At 35.2% G+C, this 22,295-nt stretch overlaps 1 protein-coding gene across 6 annotated transcripts in view; it reads right to left on the bottom strand.

Moving 5' to 3' along the window:
- Positions 1 to 282: 282 nt before the first annotated feature.
- Positions 283 to 22,295, bottom strand: part of KIAA0825 (KIAA0825 ortholog) — a 398,694-nt gene continuing 376,681 nt past the window's right edge. For all 6 annotated transcript variants that reach the window (XM_045848391.1, XM_045848392.1, XM_045848393.1 and 3 more), the window contains one exon: positions 283 to 2,474. In XM_045848391.1, the coding sequence (XP_045704347.1) occupies positions 2,357 to 2,474 (118 nt within the window). In that variant the 3' untranslated portion in view covers positions 283 to 2,356. The remainder of the gene's footprint in view (positions 2,475 to 22,295) is intronic.

The following is a 22,295-nucleotide window of genomic DNA, read 5'->3' as shown; positions in this document are numbered from 1 at the left end:
AGTTCTCTTGAACTCACACTTTATGAACTGGAATAATAGGACATTTTGAGTAATCACATATTGGTACAGAAAAGAGATAAGTTTTTCCCTTTTCTTGTTTGGTAGTTCTATAACAGTGTTTGATAACAATGATAAAAATGTAAAATATCTGAACTATACATTACCATCTCTTTTATTAAAAATTAATTCATACTGTTTCCACATAGTAACTGCTAAATGAATAATAAAATAGATACTCCTTTATAATTACAAAAATACAGTTAAATAGAACAGTGAGGAAGATAATTTTTATAGGAAGATAATATTTTTGTAGTAAGCATATGGAAAGTTATGAAGTATTCATTCCTGTTGTTAATATATACAAATGCAAAATAATTCTGAGAAAGGAAAACATTTTGAAATACCACTTTTTATACTTTAAGAAACATTAAGTATACAGTCAAAGTGATCTGATAAATCAGTGACTTACCATTTAACATTTCTAGGTATAAATTTTATTGCATTTATGGCTATAATAATTACCCTGGGCAAGTACAAAAGAGAATTCAACTGCAAGCTCTTTTCTCTTTTCTACTTCTCTTTCCAGCTCATCCCATTCTCCTCTATATTTCTTTGAAAAGAGAGTCATAGAGAAATTTTTTTTCTAGAGGAACAAAATCACTTCCAGGATTACTATAGAAAATACAGATTTAATTAAGAAATAGTGTTAAAAGATGATCTTTAGGTATGTTGCAAGATAAAGGAACCTAAATGTGAAATCCTATAATTTTGTAAGATTATTTCATTTAGGTTATTGATCAATTTATCTTTACTTTGACTTTCTATTTTAGTGTCTCTCCTAGTAGAACAGAGTTATGCAGATTTAATGCACAGACCATCACTAAGCTGAGAGAATAGTCAACTGTTGCCTTATGTTGTTATAGAACTGCTTATAGGTAAGATTAGATGGAAAGTCAAATTCTCATAAAAGTTTCATAAAAATTTTTAAATGACCTACATCAAATTTTTAGAAATTATGTCAACTACATCATAAAATGCTTGGTTCATGAGATCATACAAGGTGTGGCAAAAGTAGGTTTACAGTTGTAAGTACATAAAATAGAGTTAATTCTTGTATTATTTATTGTTGTATTATTTTCCATATGAACAGCTGTAAACCTACTTTGAAAAATGCTTAATTCCTTTCCTTTGATTATCATGAAGCCTACATATATTTTATCAAAATTATAGAACATGGGAACATGGACAATCTGAAAACATCAGAAACCATGATATGCAATGTCATACGGTCTAAAACAGTTCATGATATATTCTCCCAGGTGTCCAGTAGATTGCTCAGTAGCCTAAAAGTCTTCATTGTCTTTTTTCAATGACATTCAAACAGTTGTGTTTATTAACTGCTGACTAGATGAATGACTTTGTAGTAGGTATTTGGAGAGACTACTCTTATAAAAGGGGACCTCGCATTATACAGGAAGGCCTTTAAATTTTTATAATCTAATATCAGACACTGCTAGGAAGTTTACAGTATATATAGCTTTACTTGGTGTACAGGGTGCTAGAACATGTTCCATTTCCTTTGTGTGTATAAGGTAATGGAAATAAGAAAACAGAAATTGTAGATAATGACCTGAGGAGTAGAGATCGCTGTAGTCTGTTTTGAACATAATTTTGTGAGAAAAATGGTTTCTGGTTGAGGAAAATGGCAAGTGTGTGGCCTGAGCCAAGAGGATGGCTCACAGTTGCCTGAACATGGTGCCATTGGGTATAGTATCTGAAAGCATATGATTGGAACTGATGTTTAAAAAACCACTATATGCAGAGATATGAATAAAGCTATATTTCAGAGGAGTGCTCTTTGTGGGTATGATTAAGATAAGTTGGACATGAAGAGGCTGTGGGAAAGAAGGCTGGTAAGACCTGGACTTGGGATACAGCTACAAAATTAGATAAAAAATTTCAGATGACTCTCAGGGGGCCATGTGATGCCATTCAACTTAACATCCAAATGCTGTGTTTAAAAATCCTTAGGGAAAAGATATCCAAACATTTTGCCTGTTGTCATAGATACTTCAAGGCTGAAAGAAAAAAATAATTCAAGGGAACACGAGATGGCAGCAGTTATATCAACTAAAGAGAAACATTGAGAGAAGAAAAACATTTGAAATTAATTTTAAAATAAAATATATGTAGCACTTTATTTTTTATGTGCTATATTTCTTTTCACTTCAGAGATTACTCAGTCATTGGTTTCATGCTTCACAACACAACTGAGGTTCATCCTGACTGTAGTAAAAATCCTGCTCCATTATATGTGATTATTTCCTAAAATAACGCTGTTGCTGTTTTCTGCAGATTACTGTTCTTCTGTGTTATCTGAGGCAGAAGAGTTCTGGATGTTGCAAATTTGTTTTAAATATTCCAGCATTGCTTTTTCTTCCTCTTCTAGTCTTTCATCCTTCCTCATTTCCCATCTAAAAGAAAAATCACATCTTAGTATTTTTGTAACGTCCAAACTACAGCCAACACTCAGTTGTTCAAGACTTGAACAGGTATATTCACTGGTTTATTGAGGCGTCTGTTTCTCCTTGTTTGTTTTTTTACTGACTACTTCTTGGGCAACACAATTCATTGGCACTGCTTCTGCACAGTGGGCCAGGAGAATGGGAGATGAAAATAGTCAAACCAGCTCTACTCCAGGGTAAAGTTTTAAAGTATTATTTTAAATGAGGTTTCTGCAGTTCTAGGTTTTAAAAAAAGGATGTGGATTACCAGGATATACATGCATATAAATAAAATCTAGAAAAGTTGCAGATTGTTACCAAGGATCCACAGAGAATTTGCTAAAAGTAAAAAGAAATAAAGAAATAAAGAAATGATGGGCTTTCTAATTCTGTGTGATTGGGAACTACAGGACAAAATGTTAAGAACATGGAGCAAAGTATGTATATGCTCATATAATTTTGCAAAGTAAGTATTATCACAATAACCCAAATACAATTAATGTATCCTTCCCCTCCTTCTTCTCTCATATACGGGACCTCCCCTGGAATAGTCAGGCATACTTAACCTAGCACCCCAACAAGGAATTATCTGCATGTATTTCTCTTCTCTTTTCATTGTAGTTCTACCTAAGCCATCCATCATGATATGCTGTCATGGAAGGATTTTGAAACCAATGTTGATTCATACTAAAAGACCTCTACTATAAGGTCCCCAGGAGATAAGATTTCATTTTTAATTTTTTAAAAGATTTTATTTATTCATTTATTTTTAGAGAGAGGGGAAGGGAGGCAGAGAGAGAGAGAGAGTGACACACACACACACACAATGGTTACCTCTCACACACCCCCAACCAAGGACCTGGCCTGCAACCCAGTCATGTGCCCTAACCAGGAATTGAACTGGCAACCTTTCAGTTCGCAGGCTGGCACTAGTTGACTGAACCACACCAACCAGGGCTCATTTTTCAATTAAAAACTATTGTAGTGGTGTTGGTTCATAACATTATGTAATTTTCAAGTGTACAATTCTATAACATGTCATCTTTACATTGATTGCATTGCGTGCTCCCCACCCTTTACCAGTCTCCCCTGTCACCATGTATTTGACTCCCTGCACCCTCTTTATCCTTCCCTTCACCCCTTCTTCCCCTCTGGTAAATTTCATACACTTTTCTATGTCTATGAGTTTATTTGTTTATTTATTTGTTGCTTTCTGTTTCATATCCCACATATGAGTGAAATCATATGGTTCTTGTCCTTTTTCAACTGGTTTATTTCACTTAGTGTGAAACTCTCAAGATCCATCCATGTTGTCACAAATGGCAGTTTTTCACCCTTTTTTATGGCTGAATAGTCTTCCGTAGTACAGATATTCCACATTTTCTTCATCCAGTCATCCACTGAAAGACACTTCAGTTGTTTCCAGGTTTTGGCTACCATAAGTAATGCTACAGAGAACATAGGGGTAAATATATCTTTACAAATAAATGTTTTTAAAATTTTCAGATAGATACCCAGAAGAGGGATTGCTGAATCATATAGTAGCTATATTCTTTATTTTTTGAGGAACTTGCATACTGTTTTCCATAGTGGCTGTACTACTTTACATTCCTATGAGCAGTATATGAGGGTTCCCTTTTCTCCACATCCACTTGTTATTTCTTGTCTTTTTGATAAGAGCCATTCTAACAAGTGTGAGGTGGTATCTCACTGTGGTTTTGACTTGCAATTCTTTTAAAGCTAGTGAAGTTGAGAGTCTTCTCATATATCTAATAGCTATTTGTATGTCCGTTGAGGTCCTCTGCCAATTTTTAATAGCATATTTTGTTTTTTTGTTGTTGTTGTTGTTGAGTTATATAAGTTCTTTGTATAGTCTGGATATCAATATATCTCTTATCAGAGGTATCATTTGCAAATGTCTTCTCCCATTTGGTTGGTTGCCTTTTTGTTTTGTTGATGGTTTCTTTTGCTGCGCAGAAGCTTTTTAGTTGGATATAGTCCCATTCTTTTATTTTTGCTTGTGCTTCCCTTGTCTTTGGGGTCCAGTTCACAAACTCCTTTCTGAGACCAAGTCCCATACTTTAGTATCTTTGTTTTCATATATGGTAGTCTAGATTCATTCTTTTGCATGTGGCTTTTCAGTTTTCTTAACATAATTTATTGCAGAGGCTTTGCTTTCCCCATTGTATGTTTTTGGCTCCTTTGTCTAAAATGAGCTGCTCACATAAATGTGGGCTCTTAATTTCTAGGCTCTTAATTTTGTTTTTTGGTCTGTGTGTCTGTTTTTCTGCAAATACCATAATGTCTTCATTACTGTAGCTTTGTAGTGGAATTTGAAGTCAGGGTGTGTGATATCTTTTTCCCCCCTTAGGGGTATTTTTGGTTCTATACAAATTTGAGAATTTTTTGTTCTATTTCTCTGAAAAGTGCCATTGGAATTTTTATAGGAATTGCATTAAATCTGTATATTGTTTTAGGTAATATGGCCATTTTAACTATGTTGATTCTTCCGGTCTATGAGCACGGAATACCTTCACATTTTCTTATGTCTTCAATTTCTTTTAAGAATGTCTTGTAGTTTCAATGTACATAGGTCCTTCATTTCCTTTAAGTTTATTCCTAGGTATTTTATTCTTTACATTGCAGTTGCAAATGGAATTTTCTTCACTTTTTCCTAATATTTTGTCATTAATGTATAGGAATACAATGGATTTTTGTATATTGATTTTGCATCTGGCAACTTTACTGTATTTGTTTATTGTTTCTAATAGTTTGTTGGTGTAGTCTTTAGGGTTGCTTATATATAGAATCATGGTATCATAGTATTTCTAACAATAAACAAGCAGCTATTCAATGAATGTCTTCCAGAAGCCCCCTATTTTATTATAGTTAGAATTTCTGGGTAACAAACTGTCTGTTATACATGAGGAAAGCATATTATTAAGTTTGTGGGCATCTGGTTTGGTTTGAGTGGTGAAAAGGAAGCATGGGCACTGCATTTCCATAGAAAACTCCTAGTGGGATCCCTGTTCTCACACAGGTTTCCTAGTTGAAGAGCTAGTTTCAACATGCTGTGGCCAACCCTGGGAGCTGGGATATGTAAGAGAGAAGAAAAAAGGAAAGATCGGATAGAAAGGGGGGATTATCTGAGAGACTAGACCTGGATTTAATTTACATTTCTACATTTCTTCTTCATCCTCTGCCTGGGTTTCTCCTCATCTCCTAGCACCAACCTTGGCTGAATCTAAGAACTGCTATTTCTAGTCCTGTTAGTTTTTCCATATGTTCCCATATGGTCAGAGTTAAGTAACTGGTCATACTGGTTTTAACAACTTGAAGGGTAGAGATTTGTTGCCACTGCACTGTTCAAAGCCATGTTACAAAAGGGGGTACTCCTGAAATCAATATTTTTGGATTTAAAATTTAACCCACAAGGTCACCCAATACTGCTTTCATGGGATCTTAAAGAATGGTCCCTACCCATTTTATATAGGTGAACTTGGGCATCCTGAATTAGTATATTAAGTTGAACTCCTTCCAAGCAGGAAAATACATAATGAAAGATACTTATATAGTACTAACTATGTATGAGGGCATTGCTTTAAACACTTGACATATCACTCTTTAAATCCTTACTGCAAAGTGTTATTATTCCTATCCCATGAAGTAAACTGAAGCACAGAATGTTAATGTCACTTGCCCAGGTATTGCTGAGTTGAAACAAGGGAGTCAGACTCTGGAGTCCAGGCTTGTAAATGCAACACCAACCATGGTTTTAAAATCATTTTACAGGTATCATTAATTACTGTTAAAGTAGTTAAAATATTACATTTCCTAAAAAATATGGCATGAATTAGGCTAGATAGTTTAAAAAAGAAACTTTCTAAAATTTCCATACTTTAAAAAAATTGACTTTTAGAGAAAGAGGAAAGGAGAGAGGGTGTGGAGAAAGAGAATTATCAATATGTTGTTCCACTTTTTTATGCATTCACTGGTCAATTCCTGTATGTGCCCTGGCTGGGGACTGAACCCACCACCTTGGTACATTAGGATGATGCTCAACTGGCATTGGGCCAGCTGAACTACCTGGCCTAGGCTAAAATTCATATACTGTTTAAAGAAACCCAAACATGACAAATTAGGTTTGCCTTTTCTCCCATGTAAAGGTACTAATATTGTACTGAGTAAAAAATGAATTATCTTCTGAATGTCAACAAAATATGTAATATGCTCATAAATATTTTGATCATTGTCTCTATGTGTGAAAATTGAAAACACAAGTTCTCTGCTTCATTAAAAAATCTCTATAATTAATGTAATTTAAATGAATTGTATGCACAATAGAATCTAAGAAAAGGATTTTTGAAGCTTCATTACAATTATAGGCATTTCATAGTATAATTGAGCTGTTAGCAATGATATTAGACAAAGCTACTTACCTACCACAAAATTCTTACATTTGCTTTGTGCTTATTAAGAAAAAAAAATTCATAAGAGAATAAGAAATTATGACAAAGATAGGAAAAACTAAGTATTAAAACTACATTTACCCTAATACTTCACTTTTAGTGATTATTAGTATTAGTGATTTGAAATGCATGTTTATCATAAGCATTGCTATTTTTCACGTTTAAGTTCTTAATTCCACTCCTAATTCTATCTCTAATTCCATTGTCATTTAGACTTTGTTAACACAGTTCAAAAATAATTATATCAAAAACTATGGGAAGAGAAAATAATTTATCAATTTGTTAAACACAGTTGACTGGCAATCTGTTTAAAATTTCTATCTTTAGTTTCCTCTATATATTTAAAATCTGTAGTGGAAGCATGTCCCTACAGAAACCAGAAAATGTCAGAACCAACACATTCTAGTTCTGCTTAAATCAGCTTTATGAAGTAATTACATTTTTGTTTTTTTCCCAACTTTGGAAGCCTGCTCTTTTTCACTATTACTAAATTCCCCAACTGCCTACTCTGGTAAGAGAATTGCAACCTGACCTCCACTCCTACTGGTGACAATGAACATGCATCTTAAACACTGATGAGCAGCAAAATCCCAAGAGACCCCACTTATCTGTACCATTATCTTAGCTGTCTTCTGGAATGTGTCCATCTGTAGGGCTCCTAGGTGGATAGGTGTGGGAGGTTGGCCTGTCTTTAATCAGGGGTCCTTTTTCCTCCCCAAACACAACAGAGGACTCTGAAACCTTGGCTGAGATGCATTAACAGAACTAGCAGTCACAGCTTTGCTCACCAGCACTACTCAGATTGGTGTGAATGCTCTCAGCCTTGGTGGGTCTTCCTGGATTTACATACACACTCAGCCCCAGGCCAGAGGCATCTGCCTGATCTTCTGTATGGGAACACAGCCATGCTCATTTGTTTATGTATTGCCACGATTGATCTCATTCTATAATGTCAGGGTTTAGAAGTTGTGGCTGAGACCCACTGGGTATGAATGCCCCACAAAGCCCAGGACATTCACTGTTTGGACTTTTACAGAGAATGTTTGCTGACTGCTCTTCTGGAATGGCGGTTCTGCACTGGGTTGGCACTGAGTCCCTGTGGGGAAATACGGAGAGCGTTTTTGGTTAACACTGTCTGGAGAGTGCTCCTGGGGCTGGGAACAGAGATGGTAAGCATCTTTAATATGCAACAATGCCAAGCAATAAAGAGTTCTCTTCCCAAAATGTTAATAGCATTGCCACGGAGGAATTAAATATGTGTTCTACAGTCTCCAAAATGGTATTGAAGCATCCCTATCTAGTTTGTGATTTTAATTGAAATGGTTTTAGTATTTCGCTGCTTAGAATATTGTTTGCTAAGGAGCAGAGGTTGAGAAGCCAGGTGCTTCTTGAATCCCTTTTAAACTATGTGGCTGTGGCCAAGCCAGATATTGCACCTCTGTTTCCCTATCAATAAAATGTGAATAATAACATTGCCTGCTTCATAGACTTGCCATCAGGATGAAACAACTGTATACACATAAAACATAAAATGGTATATGGTTCACAGCAAACACTCGATGAGTGGTAACTTAGCATGTTTTTTTTTTTTTTGCATACTGGTTAAAGTTGAATCACCTCAAATTTCTTCAAATAGCAGAAATCCCAACTGTGATTGATTGAATCAATAGGTGGTTACGTTTCTCACATAGCAAGGCATCCAAGGGTGCAGGCACATAGACCTGATGTCTCTTGTCCTTTGCCTCGTGGATGCAAGAGGGTGCTGCAACTTCAGCATCATGCCCTAGTTTTGAGGCAGGAGAATGGAAGAAGGGGCACACAAGCTGCATGCGTCCTCTTTATCGGGGACAGAAAACCTTTCCCAGATCCTTCCCGGCAGACACTGACTGCCTTTTACTAACTATGACCTATTGGACAAGTTATATAACCTCTCTGTGCCTCAGTTTTTTCATATGCAGAATAGAGGATGCTAATAGTATTAATCTAATGCATTATTGTAAAGAGCAAGTAAGCTATGAATTCATGAAACATGGCTAATTATTTTATGAGACTCTGCTTGAATCAACTGGCTTCCCCAGAGCTCCTGACTTGATGTTTCTTCTCCTGCTCTGTTGCCCTTCCCATCATTTTATCTGATCAGTTTTCTTTCTGATAAATATGTAGGTAAAATGAAGTTACCAATTATTATGGTAGTTTCACTCAGTGTTCAGTTACACATTTCTGTGTTCACGTTGTCATTCCCTCCTTTCTTTAATTTTGTATTTGTTCATTCTGTTCAGCCTAGCATGGCCAAGGCTCTTTCTGTTTTCTTTTGTTATATCTTTCACATATATTCTATAATAACTTTTAATCATATTATTGGCATTCCCCCTGAAACACCAATAAAATACTTGGATATAAAAATGCAACTTGAAATAAGCATCCTGATTTAATGGTATTATGAAACATTTATGTAGTACTTTATATTTACAAAGTGCTTTACAATTATTTATTCGTTAACTGCACTGTTAAATAACATCGACTATCTGGCCAAACTAATGATTTCAAATTGTCCTACTAGTTTGTAGCTGAGAAGTGAAAAATGAAGTCATATTGGATTTTATTCTTTTCAAACAAACCTTGTTGCCCTTCTCTCCTCCTCCGCACAACAGTGCAGACTGGCCCCAAAGGAAGGTTCAAATGAGAGGGGACAAGCCTGCCTGTATTCTCTCCTCCCTGTTGTCCTGTGAGTGTGGGCCTGCCCAAGGTTCAATCCTAGACCATCCTGTCTTCTCCCTCGGGAAGCCTCACATTTACTCCCACTATCTGCCTATCGTCTCTCCGTCTGTAACTCATCTGTCTCCCACACTGTAATTCACTATCTTTAAACTTCATTTTTGTCCCAGGTTTTCTAAATTTGATTGTCACTTTCACTTCAGTTATTCTCACCGTTCATATACATTCTGCCACATTCAGTAATGCAGGGCCTTTCCTTATGATGTAAGCTGAGGTAGCTTTAGGGAGTAATTCATGTTCTTACTCATTGATAATGTAGCAACATTAATGACAGAAAGAATCCTGATTTTTTGAGTAGTAAAGTCATTATTAAATTCTATGGTAAAATTGGAAACTATAGAATTTGATGTTCGTCCTTAAAGATATTTCTATAGGGAGGTGATGCTGAATAGCACTTAGTCCCAAAGGATAAACTTTAGGGAGGAAACATCTATGAGGCTATCCTACTCTTGAGAATAACTTAATGGGTATTCATGAATAGTTATGGGAAATCTATTATAAACCAGAATATCAGCTTTGAATGTAATCACCTTGAATATAAATGGCACTATTTTTTATCCACATAACACACAGGATTTGACAGTTAAGCCTCTTCCTTTGGAAATAGGTCTTTGCAATACTATACTTACTAACCCACCTTCTTTCTGATATATTCTCTAGATGATACAATCTATAATACAACCACTTTTGCCTCATGTTTAAAAAGCTAAGTTTTAAGAAATGTAGATAGTCCAGTCCACCTCCTTTAGCATACATTTAGTGGAGATGGAGAAATCAACATTATTTTTTTCATGTAACCTAGATAGTTTTTTTATTGCTTAGCTTTATCTTCTCTACAATATAACAGTTTAAAATTTCCTTGTAGGCTGCAATTTTTAACAGTTTAGAAGTTTGGCTTTTCTCCAAACTTTGTATTGAATCTCTACAATAGTTAAATAATATGGATCCTACATGAGGGTTACAAGCCTTTACACTGCTTTCAGGTAGGGGTGTTTGGGAATGAATGGATAATAAACATCTCACTCTGGTAAAAGAGCAAAGAGAGCTTTATAAACTTCTTTCTAACATAATTTAGCTATCCCCTAAAACTAATTAATGTATGCTAGTTTTGGGGAGAATTCAGTAGAAATAGGAAGGCATTAAGAAAATTTACTTACAAAAAGAGTTCAAAAACAGGAATGTTATTGATTTGTACTGCTTATTTTCATTTTTAAAGGCAGACTTTTAAAATTTTTATTGTGGAGATTTCCATGAAATGTAAAGGACCTTCAGTTTTTACAGAATACTATAAACAGCAGACCCATCTTTGCCTTGGGAACTTATATAACATGGGATTATCTTAAAATGATCAAAGTTATTCCAAGTCCCAAAATTTTGTCACCTAATTTAACATTTTAATATTCAGAAAATAAGGTTTATTTTACAAAAATATATCACTGTTAATATAGTACACAGTTTAGAACTCCTATAACCCAATGTTATATATACCTAACATATAATATATAGAAATAAATAGGATAGATATAAATATACAGAGGAATGTATATTTAAAATATATAGAAATACAGTATGTCTAAGAAAAATCCATACTCTAGACTATTAAATATCAATACTTGCCATATTAAATTAGCAGTTTGGTTGCTTGTGTCAACCAAGAGTTTGGTATATAATTATGATAAATAGCTATATCTGCAGTTTGTCCAGCTATTTATGCAGGAATTTAAATTAATATTCTTTTGTAAGGCAGTAGATTTCTTTTGCTACTACTAATGCAGTAAAAGGACTATTTCCAAGCTCAGGGATAAGCAGCAAAACCCTTAATTTGAATTTATAGCCTTCAGAGACAATCTGCAATACAACTTAACTGTCCTAACCAATTTATTTTAATTAATATGATTTGTTCTATAGATTTAAGTGGAGAGTTATATACCGACAAATAGGACAACTAGAATGCTAACAGTAACATTTTAAATAGTTATGGCTTAGGGAAAACATAAATGGAAGCATAGCCATCAGTGGTAACGGAAGCTGAACTTTTCTGTTACTTGTAAATCATCCATATCTCCAAAGAGAATTCATTCCCACCAGTGGATTTTTAAAATTATAAGAGTTTAGACAGAAGGCCAAGGTCATGCTATTTGGCCAGCATTGAGTGCTGATGTAGAAGAAAAGCCATTTGCTAAGAGAAGTGTCAGGAATACTGTATATTGCCAGAACCATATTGCTGATTTTTCTCAGTGTAATGTGTAATTTAATGAATCTAAAGAAAAAGTCTTTTTTTTTCTAGTTAAATTTGGTACACCTGGAAATGTTCATGGACTATGCTCTATAGACAATTGGCGTCTATTCCATTTATTAACATTTTTATGTTAAAAGGTACTTAAGCTGTGTCAAGCAATACAGCTCTTGCTGTACAAATGAGAAAAGTTCTCTTTTCATCAAGAAGGAAAGGATTATGCATTTATATCTCAAAATTTCCAAAAATCGAGTGTATTTTGACTAGCCAGCGTAAAGCTGATGCCAACATAGGCATCAATCTTGTTTTGGCAACAGAGATTGGCACAAGGCTTACCCATTGCCCATCCACTCCCTGGGATACCAATCTGAATGAAAGCACTGTTTTGAAACACGTGGTCCAATGGCTAAAGAGCCTGTTTGCAGCTGCTTCTGTTACTAATAGCAACATTGTATTTAGAAAAGCACTCAAAATATAGTCTAGGCTCATATTTTATTTGAAATTGACTAAGAATTTAGAAAGATTAAAACTCTTCTAGAGTCCAGAGCTCTACATGGTTAATAGGGCCATTACTCTTCATTAAGTCACTGCCTATATGTTTATATTCATATAGGTTCCAAAGTTCTTTTCTTTCATTCTTTCAGTAATCAAAGTATTTACTTAATGCTTACTATGGCACTGTGAAGGCTTGGAGCATATAATAATAGCTAATACTTATTTAGCAGTCTCCACGTGCCAGGCACTGTTCTAAGTACTTTGTATCTATTAGTTCATTTAGCCCTCATTGCAACTTTATGAGGTGGATGAACTGTCATTACTGCTACAGGCCAGGAGTTACCCAAGGTCACACACTGATCACTGGTGGAGCCAGGATACTAACCCAAGCAGGTGGCTCTACAGTTAAATGCTCTTAACCAGTGTAGCACATCTACTGCAACCTATGCCTCTCTGTGTCTCTCTCTGTTTCTACGTCTTCTGTAACAATAAGTGAAATATGAGCTGCTCTCATGGAGCTCACAGTTTGATAAGACTTTGTACCCACTCTGCATATATCAGAAAATTAATTGATAGAGAAAAAAAAGGTCTCTTTGCACCCCATGTGCCAGGCCATAGTTGTATCTGAGCTGAGTATGTTTCAGACCCACTTGAGTTGAAATGCCATCACCTTCACAGTGGTGGCAGATTAGAGCCTTTCAAAATAACTGACATTTGCCTCAGCTCCTGGGGAATGAAAGGGTTGCCCCCTCACTTCTTTTCTTCACCCCTGGGAGACTAACAGGAAGTGCTGCTTTCTTTAACTTCATGCTGGCATCAAGGACGTTGAGAGACATGATAAACAAGATCTTTACCGTCATAGAACTTTCATTCAAATGGGCCTCAAATTTATTTCAAGAAAGTATTCTGTCTTATGGCCCTTCAGTAAGCTCTGGTGCCCTCATCAACAGCTACATCAAATGTGGAGTGCATCACGTGTCCAGAGTTGGTCCCTCCTTCCAAGATTCTTGGCGTGATCTCTTCTTGCTATTTCAGCTTATGATATTTCACATGAACTAACCACTACAATGTGGGGCTCCCATCAATGAATTTTAAGTTTAATAATTTATCATTTTAACTTTTAAGAGTAGTTTTCTATACATTAAAAAAAAACATTTCAAACAAGTTGAGTTCAAGTTTGGCAAAATGCATGAAAGTAACACCAAGTCTAAGCTCATTTTGCTTGCACTCCTTCCTTGTTTCTAATTTAATAAATGTTTCCCAGAATGGAGTTTGCAAATCAAAGTATACATATAAAATGCTTACTTGTTCCCTTTGGGTTCTGTGTCAAATGTATACATTTCACAGATATAAACATAAGATATATTTGCCAAGGGATTACATTTGTTGATGTGGCAGCCTCATGGCTTAAAGTATAAAAAATTCATACCTCGTCATTTACGAATTGCATTTTCCCCATTTGTATGTAATATGGAACTTGTTTGAGTGCTAGCTAAAAATGTTCATGATACTATTTCATATGTAAGTACTGTCCAACCCCCACACACAATCAACCTCTTCCTGCCTTAAGAGGTCAAACAACATCTAAAAACTATAATCCTTTTAAATGATAAAAACCCTATGTCCTTTGTTCATTTACTCATCTTTCTTCTAACTACATCCAATCACCAACCCTATCAATCCATTTCTTTTGATATATCTTCTAGCCTGATGGGTGTCATAATAGGAAAACAGCATGAATACCCTTTAATGCTTACAGCTTCCCCACCCCCACCCCAAATTTAAACACCTTCTTTGTTAAGCAGAATGTATACACGGACTAACCCCCACAGCTCTCACCCTGGATATCCTCTCTCTATTTCATTACCATTTGGTGCATGGACACATCATCTGAATGATATTTGTTTTGACAGGTAGTGGGAAAAAAAGCCTTGTCCCCAAAAGCTGTGCCATGTTTCTAGCCCTCTCACTACAGTGCTGATGCACTAAATGGAGCCCAACTTGGACCACTGATATTTTCCCTGAGAAAACCCTATATAAGCTGTCAATTTAATTAGAAACTGGCCCTTTGCTCTGTCTTTCCAATGATCTCATCCATTATCTCTCATACCCAAAAACCCTATCATTCTCTAGAGAATAGATTATTTCTTCACACATCCTTGTCTCATTGCTCCCAGACAATTGCGTGTGACCCCTTCCCACTTCAACCGTACTGTTCATAGTCATTTTAACATCTGTCATCTCAGCTTAACGTGTGATTGTGTTTAATAATGCTCCTTTTTTGCAGCGGGTGCACCTTAGCTATTGCGGTATACAGAAAATTCTGACTGACATTCCCAGAGCTTTTTGGAGCCAGAGTAAACCAAGTACTGTGTTACCTCTTTCTATGACTGTCAGGTGACTAACCCAGCACAACTGTTAATATTTTGAGAGAGGGTGTCCCTACTTTGAAGAGCCTTCTTTTTTTTTTTAAGATTTTATTTATTTATTTTTAGAGAGGGGAGGGAGGGAGATAGAGAGAGAAACATCAATGTGTGGTTGCTGGGGGTTATAGCCTGCAACCCAGGCATGTACCCTGGCTGGGAATCGAACCTGCGGCACTTTGGTTCACAGCCCGCGCTCAATCCACTGAGCTATGCCAGGGCTAGAGAGCTTCTTCCTTAACTTTACAGTCTTACAGCACTGACTTTTACTCCTCTTCTGAGTTCTTCTCCCTAATAATATAAAGCGTAATTTCAAACGTACCAGTTGACTGCCATTAATTTAACTTTCAAAAGGAGTCCATTTTTTGACCAAGTTAAATAACTTCCTTCTATATTTAACTATACAAATTAAAGGTTGAATGTTACTTTTTATGGAAATGGCTCAGAAGAATTAAAAATAAACAGTTGACAATGAGATATTTAGTAAACAAAGTCATTATAGTTACTTCTATCTTGCTCAGCTATCCTTATTTACAAAAACCTATGTATTTGGCAAAAAAGTAGCAAGTCTAATTCAATTATAGGCAGTTAACTTTCACAGGTTATTCTCATTGATGTACAAAGCTTTGTGATGAGTTCCTGCTACTGTATTATAATTCTGAGTTCCATGTCAAATTTATTAAATTCTCTTTACTGTTAAAATCTACCATTGGTTCAGCAATATACAGTAGAACCAATAATATGTATTGGTGTTTAATATGTGTACATTTTTTTGTAAATTTAGTTACAAAAAAGAGAGTCTTTGCCATCTCTTTCATTTATAGGTGGTAGTGTGTACTCAAGAGGATCTTACCTAACAAATCAGAATTATCATTTAAAAATATGAAGAACCTGTCACAGGCCAGTTCTTCTTTAACATTAGCTAGAAAATGAACTCCGCCCAAGGAATATTGTACATTAACGACTCAATGCATAAACACTTGACCATCAAAGAAACACTGAGTTTGAAAAATTGCTTTTTCTTAACCTAATTGTGTATATACAAAACAGATTCATTACTGCTGAGATATGCTGCATCTGTAATTTCATTTTCACAAAACTTCCACACATCTCCATAGAATCCAGATTAGTTCTCTCAGTAAATAACTATGACATTACCATTATTAGTGTTCGTAGGAAATCCTATTTAAAAGCACAACAGGAAAGTCACTACACAGTAGCCCCCTACACCAGCAAATACATAGAAACACAAAAACACACCCATAGATAATAAAACATGGAGAATGATAAGGATAATCAAGAAAATGCTTTATCTTAGCTATGGTTCAGCCAGTCAGCCAACTTTAGCCAATGTTATTGCATCATCCCATTATTTTTAAAATGTAAGAAAATATTAGTGATCAAATAAGATAAGGGAAAATGTCAAACTAATTATGAAATGAAACTGAACTATCAAGAAATGAAATACTCTGTGTCATTAACCTTAATTTCTGTATCACATAGAAAGCAGAAAAGATTTCAGATAAAAGGCTCAGGTTGCAAACTGTGAAGTATTTCACATTAACCTGCTCCTAGATTCTGTGGGTTTCTTTTCTGGGTTTTTCTATTTTTAATAACTAGAATTTTATTCCCATTCATTTGCTACTAACCTGGAATTGCCTCTGGGATCTGAAAATTAAATTGATGAAGTATAACCAAACTCTTTATAAAGAAGAGCCATTTCTAAAATCCCCAAACTCCCCTCAGCTTTAATATTCTTGTATTTTGTTGTGGAATCCATTAATATTAGAGAAAGTTAAGAAAGATAGGAAAGCAGGATACGGGGTACCTATGCTTAAAACTGTGAGCTGTGATGGAGTCAAATGGATGGTTATTTTTATGTGTGAGGTAATAGTAATCAACTAGTCTAGACTCCTTTCAAAAACTACTAAACTACTTAATAAATGAGTCTTAGAAGCGATACACAGTCCATAGAACAGATTGAACAAAATTTTGATAGATCAAAATAAACAGTTTTGGCAATATATAAGCATGGATAACAAACTGAACATGCCAATTATTGCCCCTTGTGGAACCTACATTTGTGGCAAAAACAAAATTTTGGAGAAATAATCAAATGGAATGAATTAATGAGTGGCAGTATTGTAAAAGTCAATAGTCAGGTCCTTTTCATTAAACATTTTATTCATTTATTTTAGAGAGAGGGGAAAGGAGGGAGAAAGAGAGGGAAAGAAACATCAATGTGTGGTAGCCTCTTGCACACCCCCTACTGGGGACCTGGCCTGTAACTCAGGCATGTGCCCTGACTGGGAATCAAACCAGCGCCCTTTGGTTTGCAGGCTGGCACTGAATCCACTGAGCCACACCAGCTAGAGCCATTAGTCAGGTCCTTTATACTTCAATAATTATTATAGTTTTCTATACATGGATCCTATATATTTTGGTTAGGGTAATTCCTAGGAATTTTGTGATGTATATATTGCTATTATTCAGAGAAGTTTTCTATGATATCTTTTTTTCTTATTAGGGTATTGATACTTTTTTTGTGTGTTTCATAGCCTTATTGATTTTTGTTTTAGAGGATTTTATGTAGCATTTTTGAGTTTTCTAAGGAATACTCTGCAATTACTGACCATTTTCCATTTTCCTCTCCAACACTTAGTCCATTATTTCTGGTTTCTGTCTTACTGCACTAGCTAGAAATTCTACAATAATGTTGAATAAGATGATGAGGAATTCCATCCCCCCTTGATTTTAATATGAGTTCTGGTTTTATAATTAATATTATATGATGTGACCTGCCTTCTTAGATATAATTTTTTATGATAAGGAAATATCTTTCCTTCATTTATTTTCCTTAAGATTTTATTTATTAGGAATGGGCTCTTTTTCAAATTCTTTTTTAAAAAATTTATTATTTATTTATTTATTTATTTATTTATTTATTTATTTATTTATAGAGAGGGAAGGGAGGGGGAGAGAGAGAGAGAGAAACATCAATGTGCGGTTGCTGGGGGTCATGGCCTGCAACCCAGGCATGTACCCTGACAGGGAATCAAACCTGCGATACTTTGGTTTGCAGCTCGCGTTCAATCCACTGAGCTTTGCCAGCCAGGGCCTCAAATTCTTAATTACTATTTCTCTCTCAGTTGTCTAGAATATGACTTTAAGTAATTTTTTTTAAAGAAGAGCATTGGTGCTATACTCTATAAATTTTTGAATAACTGAGAATTCTGCTGCCATCACACATAAACATCTAGGAGGGCATATAACTCTTAGGTTACAAGTTTTCTCCTTAATATGCAATAGACAGGTAGGAACGCAAAATTGTACAGCCACTTTGGGAAGTGTTTTGGCAGTTCATTAAGAGTTAAATATACACCTACCATATAACCCAGCCATCCCACTCCTAGGTATCTACCTAAGAGAAATGGAAATTTATGTTCACACAAAACCCTGTAAATAAAAGTTTATGGCAGCTTTAGTCACAATAGCCCCAAACTGTAAACCACACAGATGTTCTTAAACCATTTCCTACTATGGAAGAACATGCATCCATAAGAAGGCACAAACTGCTGGTTCACACAACTTGTATAAATTTTAAATGCATTTCCTAAGGAAAAGAAGACAGAATCAAGTTGTTATATGTTATATGATTCCATTTTATGTGCCCCTCTTTAAAAAATTAGTGGCTACCAGTGGTTGGAGTGGGAGGAGAGATTATTGATAAAGGGGTAACTCTTGTTTTGGGGGATGATGAAATTGTTCTGTAGGGAACTATATTGGTGGACATGTGACTCTATGCATTTGTCCAAACACGTAGAACTGTACACCAGAGAGAGAATTTTATGGTACGAAAGCAACAACAAAATCAGTGCAGATGGTGGGGGGATTTGGAATGCAGACCATGACAAGGGAATCTAACTATACTTCAAATGAATTACATAGTTGCCCTGAAGGCAGTGGGGGAGAAAGGAGCTGAGCTAAGAAACTCTGGAAAGCTATGTTTTGACTGAATACTTTAAGGTTAAAGACAAAAAAACAACTGTTCATTATCACTATTCTGTAGTTGGTAATGTGTTCCTCATGGAGAAATGGGTTAGGACATCTAAAACTATGTTTTCAGAATTTTGTTTTAGATTTTAGATTTTAAAGGTATTTCAGATGCTTTTTAAAGACATTTTATTTATGTTTATATACTAGGGTAGACTTAAATAAATTTAGAAAATGAGAGTCAGTTTTTTCACTGTCAAGAGAAAGAAGTTACATTAGGGAGAAAGTCTAGAATGAGCTATGTTGTATTAGATTAAAATTGGAGATATCAGTATGAAATTTTAAAAAAACACACACATAAATGATACAGAAATATACTTGTGCATGAGCACTAGCTCCATGCATGTATTTTCTAGGTCGGTCTATTGAAAGGGGATGCACAGTACTCCAGATGCAATAAGTACAGCTAGCACCAAATCTTGGTTTCTAATTCCATTCCAAATAGAAAAAGCAGGACTTTGCAGAAATTGCTGATTCTAGGGCTGGGGCAGGAAAAACACAATATAAGTCTGGAACATCAGAAAATAAGGAGGCCAAAAAAAGGTGGGGGCAGAAAAAAAAAGGGCATAAGAGCGAGCCTGGAAAAGTTGCCAGTTACCAAAGTTAGAACAGAATGAGCAACAAAATATATAATGATAACATTACATTATACTAACACAAATAAATAACTAACTGATAAATAGGGAAAAAGTGACAATTTTTCCTTTAATAACAGTTCCAATTAGTAAACATGAAGGAATGAGGTAAACAAATCCTTAAAGCACCACAGTAATAATTTCCACACAATGGATGCTAAAATTAGTGGGTGAAAGTTAATGCAAAAACAGGACATTTGCACAAGATTAAAGCAATCCTCCAAAATATTTAATAATTATAAAGGAAAAATAGCAACAACAGTAGAGAATCCTAACAAACACTAGCTTAACCAAGTGACCAAGCATCAGCACTAGTAAGACATACTCACTTTGTTTTATCTCTGACATGATACACGGAGCAGGGCACATGGCCTCTAGGTTTCCTTCTCCCTCATGCACAGTTTTAATCTAATCATGAGCAATCATCAGGCCAACCCAGCATGAGGCATGGCCCATAAAATAATATAAAATATCATGTCAAGGTCATGAAGGACAAAGATTTAGGAACTACCACAGACGGGAGATAAGGAGACAGGACAACTAAATGCAAATAACAAAAGGATATTAGTAGAAAAACTGGTGAAATCTAAAAAAGTTCTCTACTTTAGTTAGTAATGTCCCAGTGTTAATTTCTTCATTTTATTTTTGGGTATGTAAGATGGTAAATATAAAGGGAATCTGGGTGAAGGGTTATGGGAAATCTATGTACTTTTTTTGCTGTTTCTATAAGTCAAAATATAAAAAAGATAGCACCAAAAAATATTGTAGATGTGCCATCATCTAATGGCTTAACAGAAGTTGAAGGCCAGACTAATTTTCATCCCTTTTTAGGTGTTTTCTTTTTCCCTGCCTGGATGCTTTAAATCCATTTCTTCTTACTTAGAATTAAGTTTTATACGTTACTTTGATTTTCTGTAGGGTCATTTAAAATCTTTTTTTCCCCAAATTTTATCCATTTTCATTTTCATTTGGCCTCTTATTGTATCTCATTTTTTTCTGTTTTTTTGACGTACAGTTGTAACCTAAGGTTTTCTGCACTTTGTTCACAGAGGCTGTGTCTTATAGTAGGAACTGAGAAAACCACAGCGTTCTAACATTTTTGTCCAATTCCCATATTAAGCATGTTTCTGTGGCATTTTTTTTCAGGGTAATTGTCACTTTCTCTTCAGCTGGAGCACATATTCACAAACACCATTTGGTTCATTGGATAATTCATCTTTTAGATAGGAGAGGTCTGTCTGGATCACTTCCATCATCCTGTGATTCACAGAAAACCATGGACAACAGGTTTCCTGATTGATTTTGAGGCTGTGAGGTTTTTTAAAGATCAATTTTAGTGTTTTTACAGTTATTGTTCTAGGTGGTTCAAAGAGTTTCATTAGGGGTGGTTAGATAGAGTACATTTTAAATCAGAGCTACCTACCCAAAATATCTACATTTTTGAAATACCAATTTTAGCAGCATCTCCCAACATGTTTCTGTTGAGGAAGAATATATGCATTGTAAGCATTATATCTAGAATCCCTATATATAATAGAATCCAGAATCAGAAAAAAAAGAATGTGATGTAATAGTTTATATTTCACAGGAAAATTAAAGCAAGAGATCTGTTACTTCTCCACAATAAGAATTATGAAGTTAGACAGTGGCCTGGAAACCAATGAAGCTGATTGCAAAATGAATATTTAAAAGGCCTTCTGATTTAATGTGCCCTTGTTTCCATTCACTTTATTCTTTATAAGCAAAGAGCCCTCTGTAAATATTGTTTTAAGGATTATCAGTCTTCATTTTTCAAATTTATCCAAAGGCTATAATTTAAATCATAATATTGGCTTTACAAATGTAAATAATTACTAAACTCCTTTCTTTTAGCTAATAAGAATGCCAATGAAATTAGAGTCAATTAAATAATTGCTTTGTTAATCTAATGTATTACTGCTGTAAGACATGCTGTGGCCCATACAGCCAGTTGGATAGCTAGGAGAGAACAAAACTCTGTCAATGTAAAGAGAATGGGAAGCAGCATATTGTAAAAACCTGATCCAACAAAGAGCAAAACATTCATTGAAATTTTGATGCATCAGCTTCATACTTTATAGTTTAACCACAGCAAAAGATGAAAAAGTCCTAAGAGATTTTAAAGCCTGTCATTCGATTTAGATGATACTTAGTGTGGGACAAATTATGTCTCCAGCTATGATTTAACTAGACTTCTGTCATCCTTCTGCTTTCTGGACACCAGCTGTAGGGAACTGCTTTCTCTCTGTGACCTGAAGTCTAGTTGCATCTTTCAAATGGCTTTTCATTAGTGACTCATCACTCCTGGCAGTATGTTTAAACTCCTGATTACTGTATAGAATTCCTTTATGATTCTATTCTTGCTCATACACACAGCCTCATCTTCCACCATGCTTCTTCCATCCTCCCTGTCAGTAAGAACTTCATTTCTCCCTGCAGACTCTGCTGGCTCACATTCACCCCTTGCACATGCCAGAGAATAGCTAAGTATTCCCTGTGAATTACTGATCTCTCAGGATAAAAATTAAAATATCCCCTCTTTGGCCAAGTTTTCTCAGTCCATCTCTGTTTCTAGTCTCCTCCTCAGCTTCTGCCAGGAAAATTATCCTAGTTTTTCCTTTATGATAATACTGAGTTATGTCATATTACTTCTAATGTTACATACCTTGACAGATTATTTGCAATTA

This window comes from Phyllostomus hastatus, unplaced genomic scaffold (genome assembly GCF_019186645.2).
Source record: "Phyllostomus hastatus isolate PE091 unplaced genomic scaffold, TTU_PhHast_1.1 phas_contig_58, whole genome shotgun sequence".
NCBI classification, from domain to species: domain Eukaryota; kingdom Metazoa; phylum Chordata; class Mammalia; order Chiroptera; family Phyllostomidae; genus Phyllostomus; species Phyllostomus hastatus.
Note: the sequence above shows the minus strand (reverse complement) of the source record. Positions and strands in the feature narration are given on the sequence as shown.